The sequence below is a fragment of the Dermacentor variabilis genome, chromosome 10 (genome assembly GCF_050947875.1).
Source record: "Dermacentor variabilis isolate Ectoservices chromosome 10, ASM5094787v1, whole genome shotgun sequence".
Lineage (NCBI taxonomy): Eukaryota > Metazoa > Arthropoda > Arachnida > Ixodida > Ixodidae > Dermacentor > Dermacentor variabilis.
In genome coordinates this window covers 71,487,885-71,504,393 of record NC_134577.1, presented here as the reverse complement: position 1 = coordinate 71,504,393, position 16,509 = coordinate 71,487,885, and the positions used below count along the sequence as shown (strand labels likewise).

The window sequence follows — 16,509 nt, the reverse complement described above, 5'->3', positions numbered from 1 at the left end:
TGGACTCTTTCTAGTCTATCACTGTGGGATTTGAAAATTCCTTTCCACACACCATCGATGCGTACTCTGGTAGGGGAAGGCATTCTGCGTTCCCCTACCAGAATACTGCGTTCTGTGCCTTGACATAAAATCCAAGAAACACCAGGATATTCTCAAAAGACATTTAACAGCGGTGGTTGACTGGTGTTCCACTTGACATATCCATCTTAATGTTCTTAAATTCGCCCACATGTCTGTGACACTAAAGGAACAAGCACTGTATCACAAACGTGTATCAATAACAGAACAGTTGCATCAGTCAATGATTTCAAGTACTTAGGCGTCCACAGCAGTTCAAACTTAGGTTTTAGCGTTCACGTGCACCACACAGTGTCGGCTGCATCAAAAAAGGAATAAAGAAAAGAAACTGTGGCTGCTGAATCACCGGCTGAAGTACGCCACGCGTAAATCATAATTATTCGTCTACACAAGTATCAAACCACCGGTGCCTGAGTATGCCGATGCCGTTGGGGACCCCCGCGCAAAGACGGATATTAGTCGCACAGAAGAGCAAGGTTAGGGTCTTGTCTTCGTCGTCCAACAAAAACAGCGCTTGTCTTCGTCGTCCTTTTTGTTCCTCGTCTATGTATGCGCTGTAAGTGACGACTGATAGCATAGAAAAGGTCCGAGACAGGGCGCTTCGATTTATCTACGTTGCCCATGGCAGAAACCATAAAGCCGCTCGGACAGCTCTTGAAGACACACGGGAAGAGGCCATTCCACTTTCACGGTCCGACGCAGCCAGCAGACTTCAAGTGCTTGCACGGGAGATCACGCTCTCTCTATGGTGCACACCCAGCAGCCAGACCAACCGCAGCAATCATCAACACGACCTGCCCTCCTTGATGCATCTATGTATGCCAACCGGACTCCGCCGAAGTGAGGCCACCCTGCTTTATCGCTTATGGCTAGGGGTGGCCTTCACGAAATCTTACTCGTTTCGCATTGGAATGGCCGACAACGCTCTCTGCAATGCCTGTTTTTGCGAGGAGACGCTGGAACACATTCTGTGCGACTGTCCTGAATATAATGTTCAGAGACAGTCCATGGCGTCCGTTCTAGCGCACCTTGACAATAGACCATTGTCAGTTGCAACCATTTTCACATATCGCCGACTGAAGTCATCGCAGCTGAAGGCGACGAAGGGGCTTCTTCGGTTTATGAAGGATACGGGCTTGGACAAGCGGCTGTGACAGTGATGTCACGTACCGCACAAGAGTGACCGACTGTAATCAACGATGTGTGTGCCGTGTTTTGTGCCCTCTATCTCTTCTCCCCATCTTTCATCCCCCCCATCCCGCTCCCATGTGTAGGGTAGCAAACCGGTTAGGCAAAACTGGTTAACCTCCCTGCCTTCCTTCTCCACTTTTTCCTTCCTTCGTTCCTTCCTATCTGTGACGAACTTGCGTACGCAATCCGTACCGGCCCTACTTCAATCGCGCCGCTAACTTCAGTTGCTGCAGATTCTCTTCGGTGTCTTCACCAGTTCAACAAAACTAGACTTTCATTCGTATGCGCACATAAGTACCGCCCGACAGCTTCGAGGCAAACACGAGAAAACATTAATAATGCCACAAACGAGAGCCAACGCTTATATCTCCATTCTTTCTTTCCGCGAACGATGTCGGAATGGAATTCATTGCCAAGTGAGGTGACGCAAGTGAAGTCACCCGCATCCTTTTTATCAGCCGTCTTTTATATTTTGTAATAAAGGTATTTGCTCATCGTTTGATACGAAATTACAAGAAAAAGACGGAAAATCAAAGGGCGGAACAAAGAAAGAGTGATTTTTTGGTTTTCCTTCCCCGCTTCAGTTTCTTCCGGCCACGTGCAGTGACTTAGTGCCCCTTTTTTTTTTTGTGTCGAAATTATGCTCGCCACCTGTGTTGCTTCTATGTTCCGACAATTTTTTGTTACCCTTGTATTTGATATCGTCTTTCTTCCTGTAACACTCCTGCTTGGGCTGCCATAAGGCCACTGGCAGTATTATATAAATAATAAATAATTAAATAAGTAAAAATAAAATCCGCACTCACGTACCATCAATAAAGCAGTGCTTAAAAACGTTTTCAGCACCTGATCTGTAATGTCACTGTTGGATCTCTATAGAAGAACGATTCGAGAGGATCAACGTGTATTCGAGTTGAGGAAGATAGGCTGTTGTGTACAATTTGCGGAAAGATGTAGGAGGCTTGAATCCCCTCGATAGTGTGCAAACAAAGCCAAGAGAATGCAAATCCCGCATTGCAACGGGTTTAGTGCAAAAAAAAAAAAAACTCGTACTTTCGCCCGGAAGGCGAATAATCGATTGCGATAGCAAGTTATTGGACATCTATACGCAGAAAGGCCGTATAATATTGTAAACATTCGCTTACTAGCTAAATTAACAAGCACAGTGTCACGCGTACACAGGTAAACATGAACACATTGTGCTGGATGACCGCGGGAACTCATTGTCAAAACGCTGCAGTGAGGAAAACGCGGCCGCAGCAGCGAGCGAAGTGACCTTCGTGTTGTCTCTCATGCACTTCGTTCACTTCGCAGATCGCTTCGAAGATGAGGCCCGCGCGGGCGGGCGCTATCTTCACAGCGCAGATCGCTTTTAGATACGGCCGCCGCGCGGCTGCACCGTAGGCAGCGGCAGCCGGAGTACAACCCCCCCCCCCCCCCCACCCCGTCTTCTTCGCCTCCCCTCGTGTTTCGCGAGCGACAGGAGACGGCGCGCTTCCACTCCGCTTTCCTCCCTTGCGCGCGCGAGACTGAGCCGCGATGCTCGGCTGACCCCGCGGATACGATGTTATCTCGTTACGAGGTCATAGGGAGCGTCAAGATGACGGAGACGACGACTATGGCGACAACGTAAATCCGGTTGGAGTGTTTATTTATTTATTTATACATACTGCAGCGCAATTTTCGCTATAGCAGGAGTGGGTTAAGAAAAGGCACAGAAAATACATTGGAGTATACAGCGGTAGACACAAGTGAACACTTTTACAAAAAGTGCACTGATGAAAGAAAATGAAAGAAAAATACACAAGAAGTTATACAAATGCTGTCAGACATGGGAGAGCACGATTATGCATCTCGGATGGCGGTTGCAAAAATTGGGGATGAGCATGAGCGAATGGACTTAGGTAATTAATTCCAGTCTTCGATTGAGCGGGGAAAAGTGTTCATACAATTGCTATCGCAGTAAAGGTACACCAAGTTCATTCATCTTACAGAGCTTACACAGCGGTACAGAGTCTCCGTAATAAGAAAGGGAAATGCTTGCTGCTTTGCGTGTGAAAGTCATGAGTGTTGTCTTAGCCGCATTCTAGACGAGGTTTTTTATTATCTTTGCACCATTTAAAAAAACGACAACTGGTCCGACTGCAGCGTGCGACACTCATCAACAGTGTGAATTTTCCTTCTAATCTTGATGTCATTGGCACATAGCAGGAAAAAAAGACTTCAGAATAGCCGAAAGAACGTAATTATTAAAAATTAAGAATAGGAGTGGTTCTAATGCTGATCCTTGAGGGACGCCACTAGTTACCGTGTTAAAAGAAGACGTTTGGCCATTGACGTCAACATGACATGGTCTACGAAGAAAAGTGCGCGCGAGATCTACGATTGACGAGTCAACACTAAATAGCATAAGCTAGATCATAAGCAGTGAGGGGCTGACTACATGTAAAGCTTTGCTGAGTCACAGCAAACGGTGTCAACCTGCCCCTTTTAAAGTACCGGCGCGGAGATCGGCGTCATGAGACTTGCAAGATTTGTGATAGTGGAGCCGCCAGTGAGATATCCATGCTGATTCTGAATGAATGAGTTATATTAATAATAACTTTTTCACGTTACATCTCGTCATATCCATTGCAGGGTGCTACAGAAAACGGCTTCATAGTTTATAATTGCTTTTGGTCATGCAACCAAAATATATGCGAAAAAGCCTCCGTCGGCTTCGCATGTCGAAGATTTCATTCATCATAATATACAAGCGAACGTTAGTGGTTTATCCGCGTAAGTAAAAAGTCCTTCACTCAGTGCGCATGCTGCGTTCGCAGCTTTGTTTCCATGGTTTTACTTAGGCAAAGTGAACATGCGTTATTGATCGAATGTAACGTACGTCAAAGAAATAGAGTTATGAGACGTAGCGCCAACCGTCCGTCTCATTCAGTGCTAATTGACCCGATGGCTGCGCTCAGGCTGCCGTTGATGGCAAAGACCAGGTGAAATAAGCGTTCGCTCCTTCCAGGCTCTCCTAAAACGCTAGCTGTGGGCGCTCAGAGCGTCTAAATTGATTGTCATCTCTTTCATTGATTCTGGCATCTTTACACTGTAACATAATTTACACCCCTAAATGTGAAAAAAGGTTAAAATATCTCTATAACTCGCATCCTTACACTGAAAAGGGTTTGAGGATGCAATTTATAAATTTATTTGGACTCGTATTCATTTTTAATGGTGTAAAATAGTTTACAGTACAGGTGGAACCAGGGCCAATCGGCTATGGTCTGACATGACGCTTAAGCAGGAGAAGAGGCCGCCATTGCCGTCGCCATCTCGGCACCAAGACAGGATATAAAAGTATATAAGAAATTGTCAATCAGCATGTCGAGCCTACGGCAACCGCCATCTCCATAAAGTTGCACGCGATATCCTCTACCGCTTCAACGAAACACCCCGCAACACCATAATCTGGACACCGAGACACGAAGCTGTCAGCGGAAACCACTGCGCAGACACGGTAGCCCGAGGTCGCTGCAACCCGGTACTGCAAGAGACGGAAGAGGACTCCATTCCATAGGCACTACACACTTATTATGAAATACTTCAACATTACCGCCTTTCGAGAAAAACGATACCGCCACCGCACCCCATAGCCGAAGCCACGGCCTGGAGGCAACTCTAGACGTACACCTATCACCACCTCGCAGTCCGCCACTCCATATGAAATCCTTTGTCCTTTCTATACATTGCGAGCTACCCTGTGTCATCTCTATATGGGGCTGCCAAAAAATTCCTATACCCTACCCCAATCTAAACGCAACGCACGAGCACTGGGAGGTGGCACTGACCAGCTCGGTATTGGAGGATCAGCGAAAGCTGATCGCCAGAGCCGAAATCGTTGCTAATGGCGCTGGGTCCCTGGACTGAGGGCTCCAACCACCACGGGCAGTCCGCCCCTGTCCGTGCCCCATCAAAATTAAGCTTTTCGCTCTCTTTCTCGTGACGAACAAACGACAGCGTGTGTGCTAATGGATCGTATGCAGATTGTCCAGGTATGACACGCCACGCCAGACTGCGTGCTGTCCTTTAGTGCTTTCTATGCCATTGTGTTCTACGTTAAACTAACTGTGGTGAAGGTACACGCACAGTAGCCTCCCGCAAGGTGCTTCTGTTTATCATCGCAAGTACCGCGCCATACGTTACTCTAAGGCTGACTATATCGACGCATTCGAACATGCTGCAAGGTCGTATGCACTTTGCATTTCTGCATATGTACCGCGTTTACTTAACGATGCATTGCCGCCATTTAATGCATACGCAAAGGCACAAATGTCTTTACAGTGCACCTCTTTCAATGACAGCGCGACCAGAAACGATTATTTTGCAAACCATTAGTTTTACCTTTGTTTCGTGTCCTCTATGAGGCTTGTAAAGAACGCGGGGCGGCATGCTGCGCATCCTCACGTAATTGCTTCACTGCTGCAGTAAATTGCCAGAACGGTCGTTCGGCACCATTCCAGTCTTTTCTTTTTTTTCAGACCCCTGGCGCAACCATTTCACGTCGCGTTGTGTACTCTCAGCAATAAGTTATTCGCTTGCAGCAATTGCCCATCACCTGATTTTGCTTCCCATCGAGAGTTTCTGCTGCGTTTTGCTCACCGCGAAGCTGGTCGTTTGCTGTCTCGCACAGTGGCAGGGCTAACTTCGTATTGAACGGTTGTGTTGTTTTGTTCAGAAATGTTTGCTTGTTTTATTTTCCTCCAGAGGTTGTTAGTGCGTGAATCAATTCTACTTTAGCACATAGCGCTGTAAGTGCTTACTGTTGCAGCCGCTGTCTCATTCTGTCTTCTGCTTTTTTTCTTGATACTTTCTGCGAAACATTACTCAAAACGTTGCACATTCATTCAGGAACCTGTCAGAGACGCACGAGTATTTTTTATCCTCAAGTTGCTTTACTTTGCCAACAACGAGCCTCTTGCCACAATGCGTTTGACGTCGACATTGCGTTCTGCATTTTTGTTCTTACTACTACAATATCCGATTGGTTAGTTCGTCGGATGGTGAAAGTGCTTCTACAGTTGTTCAAGATTGTGTCATTCATCTTTGCAGAGTGGAATGGCTCATAATTTTTTTTAAATTTTATTCAACGTGGAACTGTGTTTGGGTATTACAGGCCTAGAACCAGAAAACGGTAGACCACATGGCAGTCCCTCCTCACAGTGGTATTACTTTGTTTCAACCTGCGGCATATTGAATATACTTCTGCCAGACAAAAAGCGCAGTGCATCTTTTTTTTTCTTTTTTTGGCGTGGTGCAGCTGAGATAAAGGCGTTGTTGGAGTATTAGGAAAGAGACAGAGAGAATGAGGTAGTCTTTATTCAAAGAATAATTAGAGTTTTTTTTTGGTGGTGCCGAAGCAAAAACGCGTTTTTTGCTTTCTGGTCCCAGGCTAATTGGCTGTCATGTCCTTGCTCGCGATTGTCTGACCAGGTTTCAATAAATTTTTCGTCTACACTTTTCTGACTGTGACGTTAATTTAAATGTGGTTTTAAACAGAGCTGTTGGCACATCTCGACATTCAGTATTAGCCATCCGCCATGAGGACTTCTTTTTCGACGGCTCTACCTCCACACCAGATTTTTTTTTCTTTGAATGAGCCGAGCGTTAGTTTACTGAAATGTTTCATGCTTCATAGAATATTGTTTCTTTTTATATTTGCTACCAAAATCTTCAGTTTTTTTTTGTTCGCTGTTCACCGATGCATACTCATTCTTGTACACTCACTTATTCACCATTGCAGCATCGGCGTTACTCTACTCGTGGCCCAAGGATTGCACCGCCTCCACACGCGTTGCGGTCGAGTGGTCAGGTGGTGCAGCTGGGCCTCCTGCTTCATTCTAGTGCTGCTGTTTGCTGCTCGCACCTGGAGAAGGAACGGCGTGTGGGCCTCTAGAGAAACGTTGTTCGAGTGAGTTGAAATAGGACCTGATTTCACCTCGTTCTAATTTCTGTATACACTTTTTGTCCTTCAAATTTTGAACAGGATGCACGGTTTGTTCTTCTGCTCCCGTGCTGAATATATGTACGTTAGATGAACGAGGCACTATTCTTTTTCAGATCAGGCATCAAGGACCTCCCAGGAAACGCAAAGATGCACTACAACTACGCCAATCTGCAGAAGGACATCGGCAACTCTGACCTGGCCGTCAAGCACTACAGGGTGGCAATCCAGTAAAGCCCCCGTTGCAATAATTTTTTTAATGACGTCCCCTATTCACAGCTACGTCCGACGTACGCGCGAACAATCTACTTTGACTTCTTAACGATACGGCGATTCCATAAAGAAAAAAAGCTATTCCGCAACTGCCACTAGACGAACCTTGGCACTAGCTGCGGAGTACAATGGTTATGACGCGCACTACACAGGCGTCAAATGAAGTGCGACCAGCGGAGTACGTTCCCGAAGCATAATTTAAGATATAGTGCACGCTGATGCTCCAGCTATACTGCGATGTTTGCGTTTCTGTTCTGGCTCGCTTTATTTGAAAAGGAGAAAATAGCAAAAAAAAATAACAGAAGCTAAATTATCGCAGTATATAAGGCAAGTGTGATCGCCCAGTGCGGCGAAACCGTTAAGTTGCTCTCCGCGTCAAATGAAACTCGCAACAGCGGTTGCGCGTGCTACGGTTCGCGCCGTCATCAATCCTTACTGGGCTTCATCTTTTCTCACTTTCAGAATAACAAAGAAACAGAACGGAAACAAAAATGTCGCAGTATATGGTGGAGCATCACCGCGCAGTACGGGTCAAATCTAATGTGCCGCCCTGTCAGTGGGTGATGATTGAACGGTGCGCACAACACCCTCAATTATGCTGCGTCCACGCGCCGCGCTGTTCCCGTTTCATGTGAAGCCGAAAGTACGGAGCTACTTGTCATACGCGCTTACATTCTCGTCGCGAAATGTGCAAGATGTGATGATGCGCAAACAAGAAGCGAGAATGAACCTGTCGTACCTCAATTCGACAGCAATCAGTGCTATAGCTCTGTTGAGCGCTCGCTATTCTAACGAAAGAGGAGATTAGAAGCGGCTCTAAACGCTCTATATGTCTTAACTAATTAGGTTAGAGCAGAGAGCAGGTAAACTGCGCAATAATCAGGCTTCGAAACTTTGAAATCAACGGAAATATAGGGTTGGAAGACTGAGCTATTTTCGGGCACTGCTAATTATTACAACCAGAGAAGCAGCAGGGCAAGTTCCAGCGGTGGCGTTGGGTAGGATCTCGAATTGGGATGCCGTTTCCGGGTTTAGATTCTGCGTCAGAACCTTTTGTTTCGTACTACACTTTATGACGCAGCAAAAATGTTTTCGCCACATATATATGACTATGGCAAATGGTTGCAAGCAGCACATCCTCGCTGCCTCTCATCAGCCACGTCTGTATCACCGCCGGGTCACGCGTACAAGTCGTTCATTACGCGCCGTCTGCAGAAATTTTATTCCGTTGTTTTGAACGGCTCTCTAGCGCGCATAAAAATTGCTCAATACGCTCATCGAAACGCGCGTCTCGAAGGTCCGATGGATGTTGTCGTCCAGCAGTAGTGAGAACGCACTTTTTGCTGCCACATTTGCCCTATGAAATATAAGTGGCGAAATAGGGTCTGTTTCCCGTCAAGCAGACTGCAAGAAAAATATATTTCCTTAGAACGATTTGCGTGTGTGTGTGTGTGTGTGTGTGTGTGTGTGTGTGTGTGTGTGTGTGTGTGTGTGTGTGTGTGTGTGTGTGTGTGTGTGTGTGTGTGTGTGTGTGTGTGTGTGTGTGTGTGCTTGTCTTATCAACCAATGACTGAAAACAGTTCAGGGTGCTCCTGCCAGACGACTTTTGTTAATTTCTGCGTTTCTGTAGACCACGTCGTGGGCCCTTTACGCACGTTCTACTACAACTTTTTATCTAGCCGCTTCTAAACGTCTGATTCAATAGAAAAGTGAGTTCTCATCGGCGCTGGCACTAATTGCCCCCAACATGAAGTACAACAACGTGCGTTGTTGGACAAGTTGGTACGTACATGTAGGTTACGAAAGAGCACAGTACTGGTTGGGGACAAGGGAAAACACAGGACAAGTGCTTGTTCTGTGTCCTCCGTCCTCCCTGTCAAAGTTCGTGCTCGTTCCTAGCTTCTACATCGCATTTGCGCAGAACTCCACCTCTTCAGCATCCACTACTTAAAAGTAGCGGAAAAATGAAAACCCGTTATAGTGACAATGTGCGCGGATATGGCCAAATATGCCTTTACATGTACGCACAACGACGATAACTCTTACGACACTGTAAATTCGCGCTACCGTTTTTCAAGTTTTATTAGTCCTCCGCAAAGCGGTATGAATAAAGCGGCCTCGGCGAAGCACCAACAAACGACTGCTTCTGAGCGACAAAGCAAACGGTACGATAAGATTCACTCGCATCTGATCGCAAACTATAATAGAAGGCGACTTGAAGAACGGTTAACGGAGCTAAAATAGTCTGGGGGAAAGTGGAGTTTGTACTCCTTGGTTGTATAGCATTTATGTTCATTTTTGCATCGCAGTTTCGACTTTGACATCTTCGTTATTGCTAAATGCAGCAGTAACGATGCATTTCCAACCAATCAATTAAGTGGATCGGCAATCAAGCTTAATTACGTAATCGGCATATGTGCGAGAAGTGCATGTTGTCATGGTACCGCGTCGAAGAGATTCTAATGGAATTCGTTTCTTTTTCTTCTTGAAAACGCGCAGTCGCTGCAGCAATGAACAGCACGCCGATTTACGCCCACTCAGGCACGCTGCACCGCAACACACAAAAAATGAGCGTGGATTCGAGGGGAGCATGCGTTCAGCCGTTTAGCGTCCTTACGCCTGACGTACGTACGTTAACGCGAAAGACGCCATAAACAACCGGACACGGCGGACGTAATTCCATTAGAAGTTGCCGGATCTTTCTAACGTGCCCTTCAGAAAACTTTGAGTGGATTCGTCGCACGCTGTGGCGACCGCCTCGTTTTTTATTGTTATTGCCACTTCCTGTTGCTCTGACAATCGCGCTGTGAAACTTTTGTATTAAAGAAGAGAATACGTCATTAGGCAAACTGTGGTATGAAGGTTATAAACAGAGATAAAGTGCTGGATGACGTCACTGGAATGGTCATGGTGTAAATCGAGGGTGTCTCCCTTTAGAACCAGCCGCCACCGACAACAACCGCACGTGACGTCACTGTACTAACCCTTTAAAACTAACTTGCCGAGGACGACGAGGCCGCCTTTGAGGAAAATAGGTCCTCCTATCGAAACGTTGGCCAGCCTTTCTGAGGCACTTTATCTCTGTTTATAACGTTTATACCACAGTGCTATTCCATCTGCCAGCCCCTTTCTTGATTTTGTCATTAGGCACAGTTCGGTAAGGTTGGCTTAGACATAGCGATGATTCCTTACGCAGGTTGTGGCCCGAGCACGCCAGTGCGCACAATAACTTGGGGACTGTGCTGACGTCGACAGAAGAGTCGGAACACCATTTCCGGTACGCCTTGCGTGTCAACCCAAACCATCCAGGGGCTCATTTTAACCTCGCCAATATCTACAGGTACGAATCATTCCGCCTCTCGTGAAATAGTTAAGGGGTAAAATTGATAGAGCCACGTGTGCGTTGATAAAATGAAAAGCTGCTGCCGAATACAAGTGATCTTGAACCTGTATTGCCTGCGCTACAAATTTGTCCCTATATCTAGAATTACTGAAACAAACATAGTCACCTAGAGACTTTTTAGCAGCACCTAGACATTTTTCATCATTGAGAGGAGTTTTGCCGTGCTACCCGGAGACGTACTTATACATTTGTGATCGCGAATGGTGGCTGGCTCGCACGTTGATTCTGAATCATTTAAAACAATTTAGTTCACGTGCATATTTATCTACATGGGCACGTTTTCGTTGTGTCTGTGTGTGTGTGCAGGGTGTGTGTGTGTGGGGGGGGAGAGTTGTTGACAGAGAAAGCCAAAACATACGAGTCATGAAATGAAGCGCTCTATAGAAAGAAGCATGGCAGCATTGTAAACAATGGATAGTGACAGTGGACTAAAGATTGTTGTAGACTAACTTTTACCTGACAATCCTGGGCTTTTCCTTTATCTAACGGCGTTCTCAAAAATTTTTCACACCTACTTTAGCCTCCTCTCATTCGAAGGTAGATTAGGGACACAATCTCTTTTAAGATTAGGTCTTATGATCGACTGTTATACCAGGAACGTGAAGAGCCAGACTGTCTCTTAAATGTCGCGCAAAGCAGCAGCTCTGATTTAATCTTAAGGCTTTCGACGATTGTCAACTGTCCCTTGGGACAGTAATTAGACCACGGCTGTACTTAGAATATGTCCATGCCTCGCCTTTGTTATTAGTGTTTCGTCTTTAACTTTTTTTCGCTTTTGCATGCGTGAACGCTCTCGTGTGCTAATATTCCTTTTTACTTTCCTTGATTTAATTATTGATTTTAAGGCAATCTTTTTGGCACAGTGCGAAATTGCGCCGCCAGAAGCATACTGTTTCCAACATTCTAAGTTAGAACCGATTTAATTTTCCCTACCTACCTAGGTCCTTCTTTGTTTAAATGCCACGATCACATGCCAAAAGCCGCATCTCCATTTACGCGGACGAAGTAATCATCTCTTCTCGTTTGGTATAATAAAAACCGATTTTGTTTGCCTAAACACACATTTCAAGTTGTAGCTTGGTGTGGTGGGTTGTCGTGTTGACACCGCATCCTTGATTTCCGTCTTACCTTGTGCTATTCGAAACGCGCTTCACTGCTGCTTTTCGTCATCTGCGAGGGCACAATGGTCTAAGTGAAATTAGTGTCTGTGTTTCTCTAAAGCCGCCCCCCCCCCCCAAAAAAAAAATGTTCCTCAATCCCTCAAAATGTTCCTCACAGGCGTCTTACTTGATATCTGGGATGAATATTTTAAGGAATGGTTTGCGAGTGATGAATGAAGACCACTGAAGGCAATGTGCTATACCACGAACAGGGGGTTTCAGGAAGTGTTAAACTCTCGATATGCTTGCCTTATCCGCACGTGATCAGGATAACGTAGGGAGCAATAGCGCATACTTGAGATTCGGAGAGAGAAGGCAAGATAACGCAAGCGCATGTGTTGTCTTGCCTTCTCACTCCGTGTCTCAAGTTTTGCGCTATTGCTCCGACGTTGCATTCCAGCAAGCCCGAGCTGCTCCTGTGTAATGTAGCCCCTTTTCGTCTGCTATTCTGTATTATTTTTTCATGTATCTTGAAAGCGCCTAACTTATGAGTGTTAAGCAAATGACGGACGCCTAGCAGGGCATGCACCGAAGCGGTGAAGGCACTTTTGCGCTTCTTGAGGACGACGGGCTTCTGTGAACGTCTGTGACTATTACTGCAATTACTACTAGACCACAGGCGTCAGCGAATACACGGCTAATTTCCTTCTTTCCTGCCCTCCTCTCTCTCCCTGTCATATTTGTTTTGCCCTTTCCCATTCCCCCAGTGTAATGTAGCCAACCGGACGTTATTGTGGTTAACCTCCCTGCCTTCTGCCTTTCTATTTCCTTCCTTCCTTCGCAGGTGAATGTATGGTTGCACTGAAACAGAGTACCACACACAGGAACCTGCGGTTCTCGTTCGCTTTTGAGCTTTTGTATTGTTTTCAGCGAATGTCACTCTATTTATTGTCACAAAGAGCTCGGCGTTATCAATTGGGTTAAAAAAAGTAATTCCATCCCAGATTAAACGTTTTCGAGGCTCCTCACAAATTACCCGTCGATTTTCACGCGCAGCAAGCAAGGCCAAAAGGAGGTTGCCCGGACTCTGCTGGAGCGTGCTGTAGAACTGGAGCCCGATTTCTGCGAGGCTTACTCGTCGCTGGCAGCACTGGCCGCCGAAAGGGGAGACCTCGCTGAAGCCGAGAGGCTGCACCAGATGGCGCTAACGAGCGACGAACGAAATGCTGACGCCCGGAACAACTACGGAACATTCCTTCAGTCGCACGGTGAGCCTTACTCCGTAGCTGCGGCGGCATTTCCATGACCTTGATGCTTGGAGCCTAATCATGACGTCACCTTTGATGCGGTAATTATTCAAGTACGCAAAACTTTCAGAGGTTACTTTCTGTGCTTGCACGTCCTCTTGTATTATTGATCACGTGAACATACCACAAGCGAGGTTCAAAGCGTTCAAAATGCTAAATGGCGGTTCACTTGGAAAGTGCTGCTGCCTGCTCTATGCGACCTTTCTACTCAGTCTTATCTTCTCTGCTGGACAACACGCAACATCATCTTACGTACAGCCGAATTTGAACACCGATATTCAAACCTAACGATTGAGCGCAGACACAGTCTTACATAAGACCGGATTTCCGTGTACAAACATTGCGATATGGCTAATACAGGGCGTTCTTTGTTAGGGGCACAAAATTTTTAAAAATTGCCTGTGGTAGTTAGCACAATTCTAACCCTTGATGAGGCAGTCATTACTACTACGAGAAATCAGAATTCATAGTTGAATAATTTACGTTAATACGCTAATAAACTTTTTAAGTAATTATGTAACGGCACGGTATTTGAATCTGTGGATTGTAGCCGCTGAGTTCGCTAGGCGTATCGACCTGGAATGAATTCTGAGGACACCACCAGATTTGAATGATCAATTTTGAAAGTCTCCGACTAAGTGCCCTGGCCTTCCAGCTACTTTCGTGCTTCTACCTAAAACACGGTCGTTTTCTTAAAGAGGTAAGTGGAAAAACACTGCATTTTTACCGCAGCTTTGACTGCGTATTTCTCGAATCCAATGCCATTCTCAGAATTTGTTTTCACAAAACTAATCAGCTGTATACAATTAGTAGATTGAAATATATGGCGCAAAGTATATAATTAAAAATACATTGCCGCAGTTACGTTGCTTACTGAATTAGGAATTTAGATTTATAATGAATGGGCGCCTCACCGAGTAATTTAAGGCAAGGTTTAGCGTTGTGCTATTTGCCATAGGCAATTTTTAAAAATTTTTGCGGAGCTAAAAAAAACACCCTTGTAATTCACCAGTGCAGGTCAGTTTCTGAGAACAAAACAAAAAAGAAAGAAGGTTTGAATTATCTCTTGCTTGCTTCTGTAGACCAACACTCCTTGCGCGCTATGCAATGTTTCGCATGCTATTCTTTTCTCTCTCTTTATTTATTGTAGTGGGTTTTGCATGACTTCCTCACGTTGCGGTATTTCAGCACTATTGCTGATTGTTTCAGCATTACTGAAATTAATGCACATATAAATTGTAAGGAGATCTTTAGCTTATATTAATTTCCTGCACATTTTCAATTAATCTTACTGTCTGATATTTACGTATTATTTCGCTCTGTTCTTGTTTCTTTCCGCATCTCAGCACAGAGTGGCTAGGGCGGCCTTCGTAAGGCAGTTTTATCTGTGTTTAGTCACTTTGTCGCAGACGACCTAAGTCTCAATAAACACCAATGAACATACAGCGTGTCATTTCTTTCTTTACTGTTTCGAGGGCATACCACGCCCAATATTAGGCTTGTTTATACAGAGTTACTTTCTTTCGTACACAGGGCGAGCGGAGGAGGCTATGACACAATACCAGCGAGCCCTGGATCTCCAGCAAAATCACACCGTGGCTCTCCTCAACGCTGCTAGAAGCCTCCGGAGCATGAACCTCAACATGCAGGCAGAGAGCCTATACAAGAGGTACGCTAATAGATTGCGCTTGGGACGCATAATATACAGGCTAAAAACAAATTATTGAGCAAAGAAAGGCATCTACGAAAGAAGCGAAACCTGGGGAAGTTGGTCCGGATTTAATAAAAACAGCGCCAACAAACAGGGGACGCCAGCAGGCTGTTTGCGGCTTTGTTTCATCCCAGGTTCGTGGGCGCTTTCCTCGAAATATGAAAGAGCATGTTTGCGGTAATGGTAGCGCCCTTCTCTGAGTCACTCGAGGTTTCTAGAATATCATGTTACGTTGAAGAGTTGTCTTGTAACCTGAGAGGGGCCACAATAACTTATGGTACTGGTGAGGCCTTTATGTAACTCACTGGATGTATCTAGAATATCACGTTACATTTAAAATGTATCTTGTAATCGGAGAGGGGCCATGACAACACATTTTCGAGGTTGTATTCTGCACTGAAAGTCAAAGGATATGCGTCCCAGAGCAACTTGGCGAAATTTGTGTGCATTTGGTGGCGGTATAAAGTTTGTATTATTTTTTTATATCGCAGCTGAACCAAACAGCGCAGCGTGGCAACACTGAATCCACTCAGTAGTGACGAAATAAATAAGTCCGGAATCAGCTACCTCGGAGTGATTGAAGTCAATCTCGAAGGCCGTGCTTTTGTGTACTGCCTGTACCGAGAACGATTGCGAAAACTCGAAATATGCCATTGCTGCCATCCGTCATTTCCCTTTTGCACGCGTGTCTAGGTGGTCACCTGCTGCTTTCTTTCATCGTGAGTGTAAAGGAATCGCGACCACAATTCGAAGGGGACGCCGTTGCTTCGCAGTTTGGGGTTTAGTGCATGCGGGGCCAAACATCATCGAATGATGCCTTCATGTTGCTCGAACATCCTTGATGTCGCTTCGAATTCTTTAAGCAGACGACACTGCGTCGGTCCCAAATTTCCTGATGTCACGCAGTCACTGGAAAAACATCATGGAGGAAGGAAAAAGATAGGAGGGAGCATACAGCAACGCGATTGAAGCCAAACCTGTCGGCCCAACACGTGATCGCACATCAAAGTGCGCGGTTGGCTTTAGTATTCCCGCTCTGCAGGAAAAGCCACATTAGGGCAGCCGAACATGCGCGCACGTAATAGAAACTACTGGCATAGCTACTGGGAACCAAACGTCTCAGCAAATCTCGATTCCTGCTCCGTGATCTCGGCGCAGGAGGTCACGTGTTGGGCCACCACTGTGGCTTCACGGAGAGTTCGCTTGGCAAGGCTGACTGCGTGACGTAATGCTCCCTCCTATATTTTTCCTTCCTCCATGGGAAGAATAGTGGGCGCGCTTCCTGCGGAAGGGGTTTAGAGGCAGCGAATTCAAACAGAAATTTTGACATGAAACGCACACTTAGAGCCAGTCTTTTGCGTACATAACCATACTGAACCCTAAACTTTCGGCTACAATGATAAACTGAGAATGGTCAGGCGGCCGTGTAATTGCCCCCTTAAAAGCAACGCGAAGTA

At 45.8% G+C, this 16,509-nt stretch overlaps 1 protein-coding gene across 1 annotated transcript in view; it reads left to right on the top strand.

Annotated features, from left to right (window-relative positions):
• The window catches only part of LOC142560698 (protein O-mannosyl-transferase TMTC1-like), a 118,618-nt gene that overhangs the window by 92,953 nt on the left and 9,156 nt on the right, over nt 1-16,509 (top strand). Inside the window, exons 9-13 of the mRNA XM_075672958.1 lie at nt 7,058-7,225; nt 7,375-7,488; nt 10,728-10,871; nt 13,091-13,302; nt 14,875-15,010. Of these exons, the coding sequence (XP_075529073.1) occupies nt 7,058-7,225; nt 7,375-7,488; nt 10,728-10,871; nt 13,091-13,302; nt 14,875-15,010 (774 nt within the window). The remainder of the gene's footprint in view (nt 1-7,057; nt 7,226-7,374; nt 7,489-10,727; nt 10,872-13,090; nt 13,303-14,874; nt 15,011-16,509) is intronic.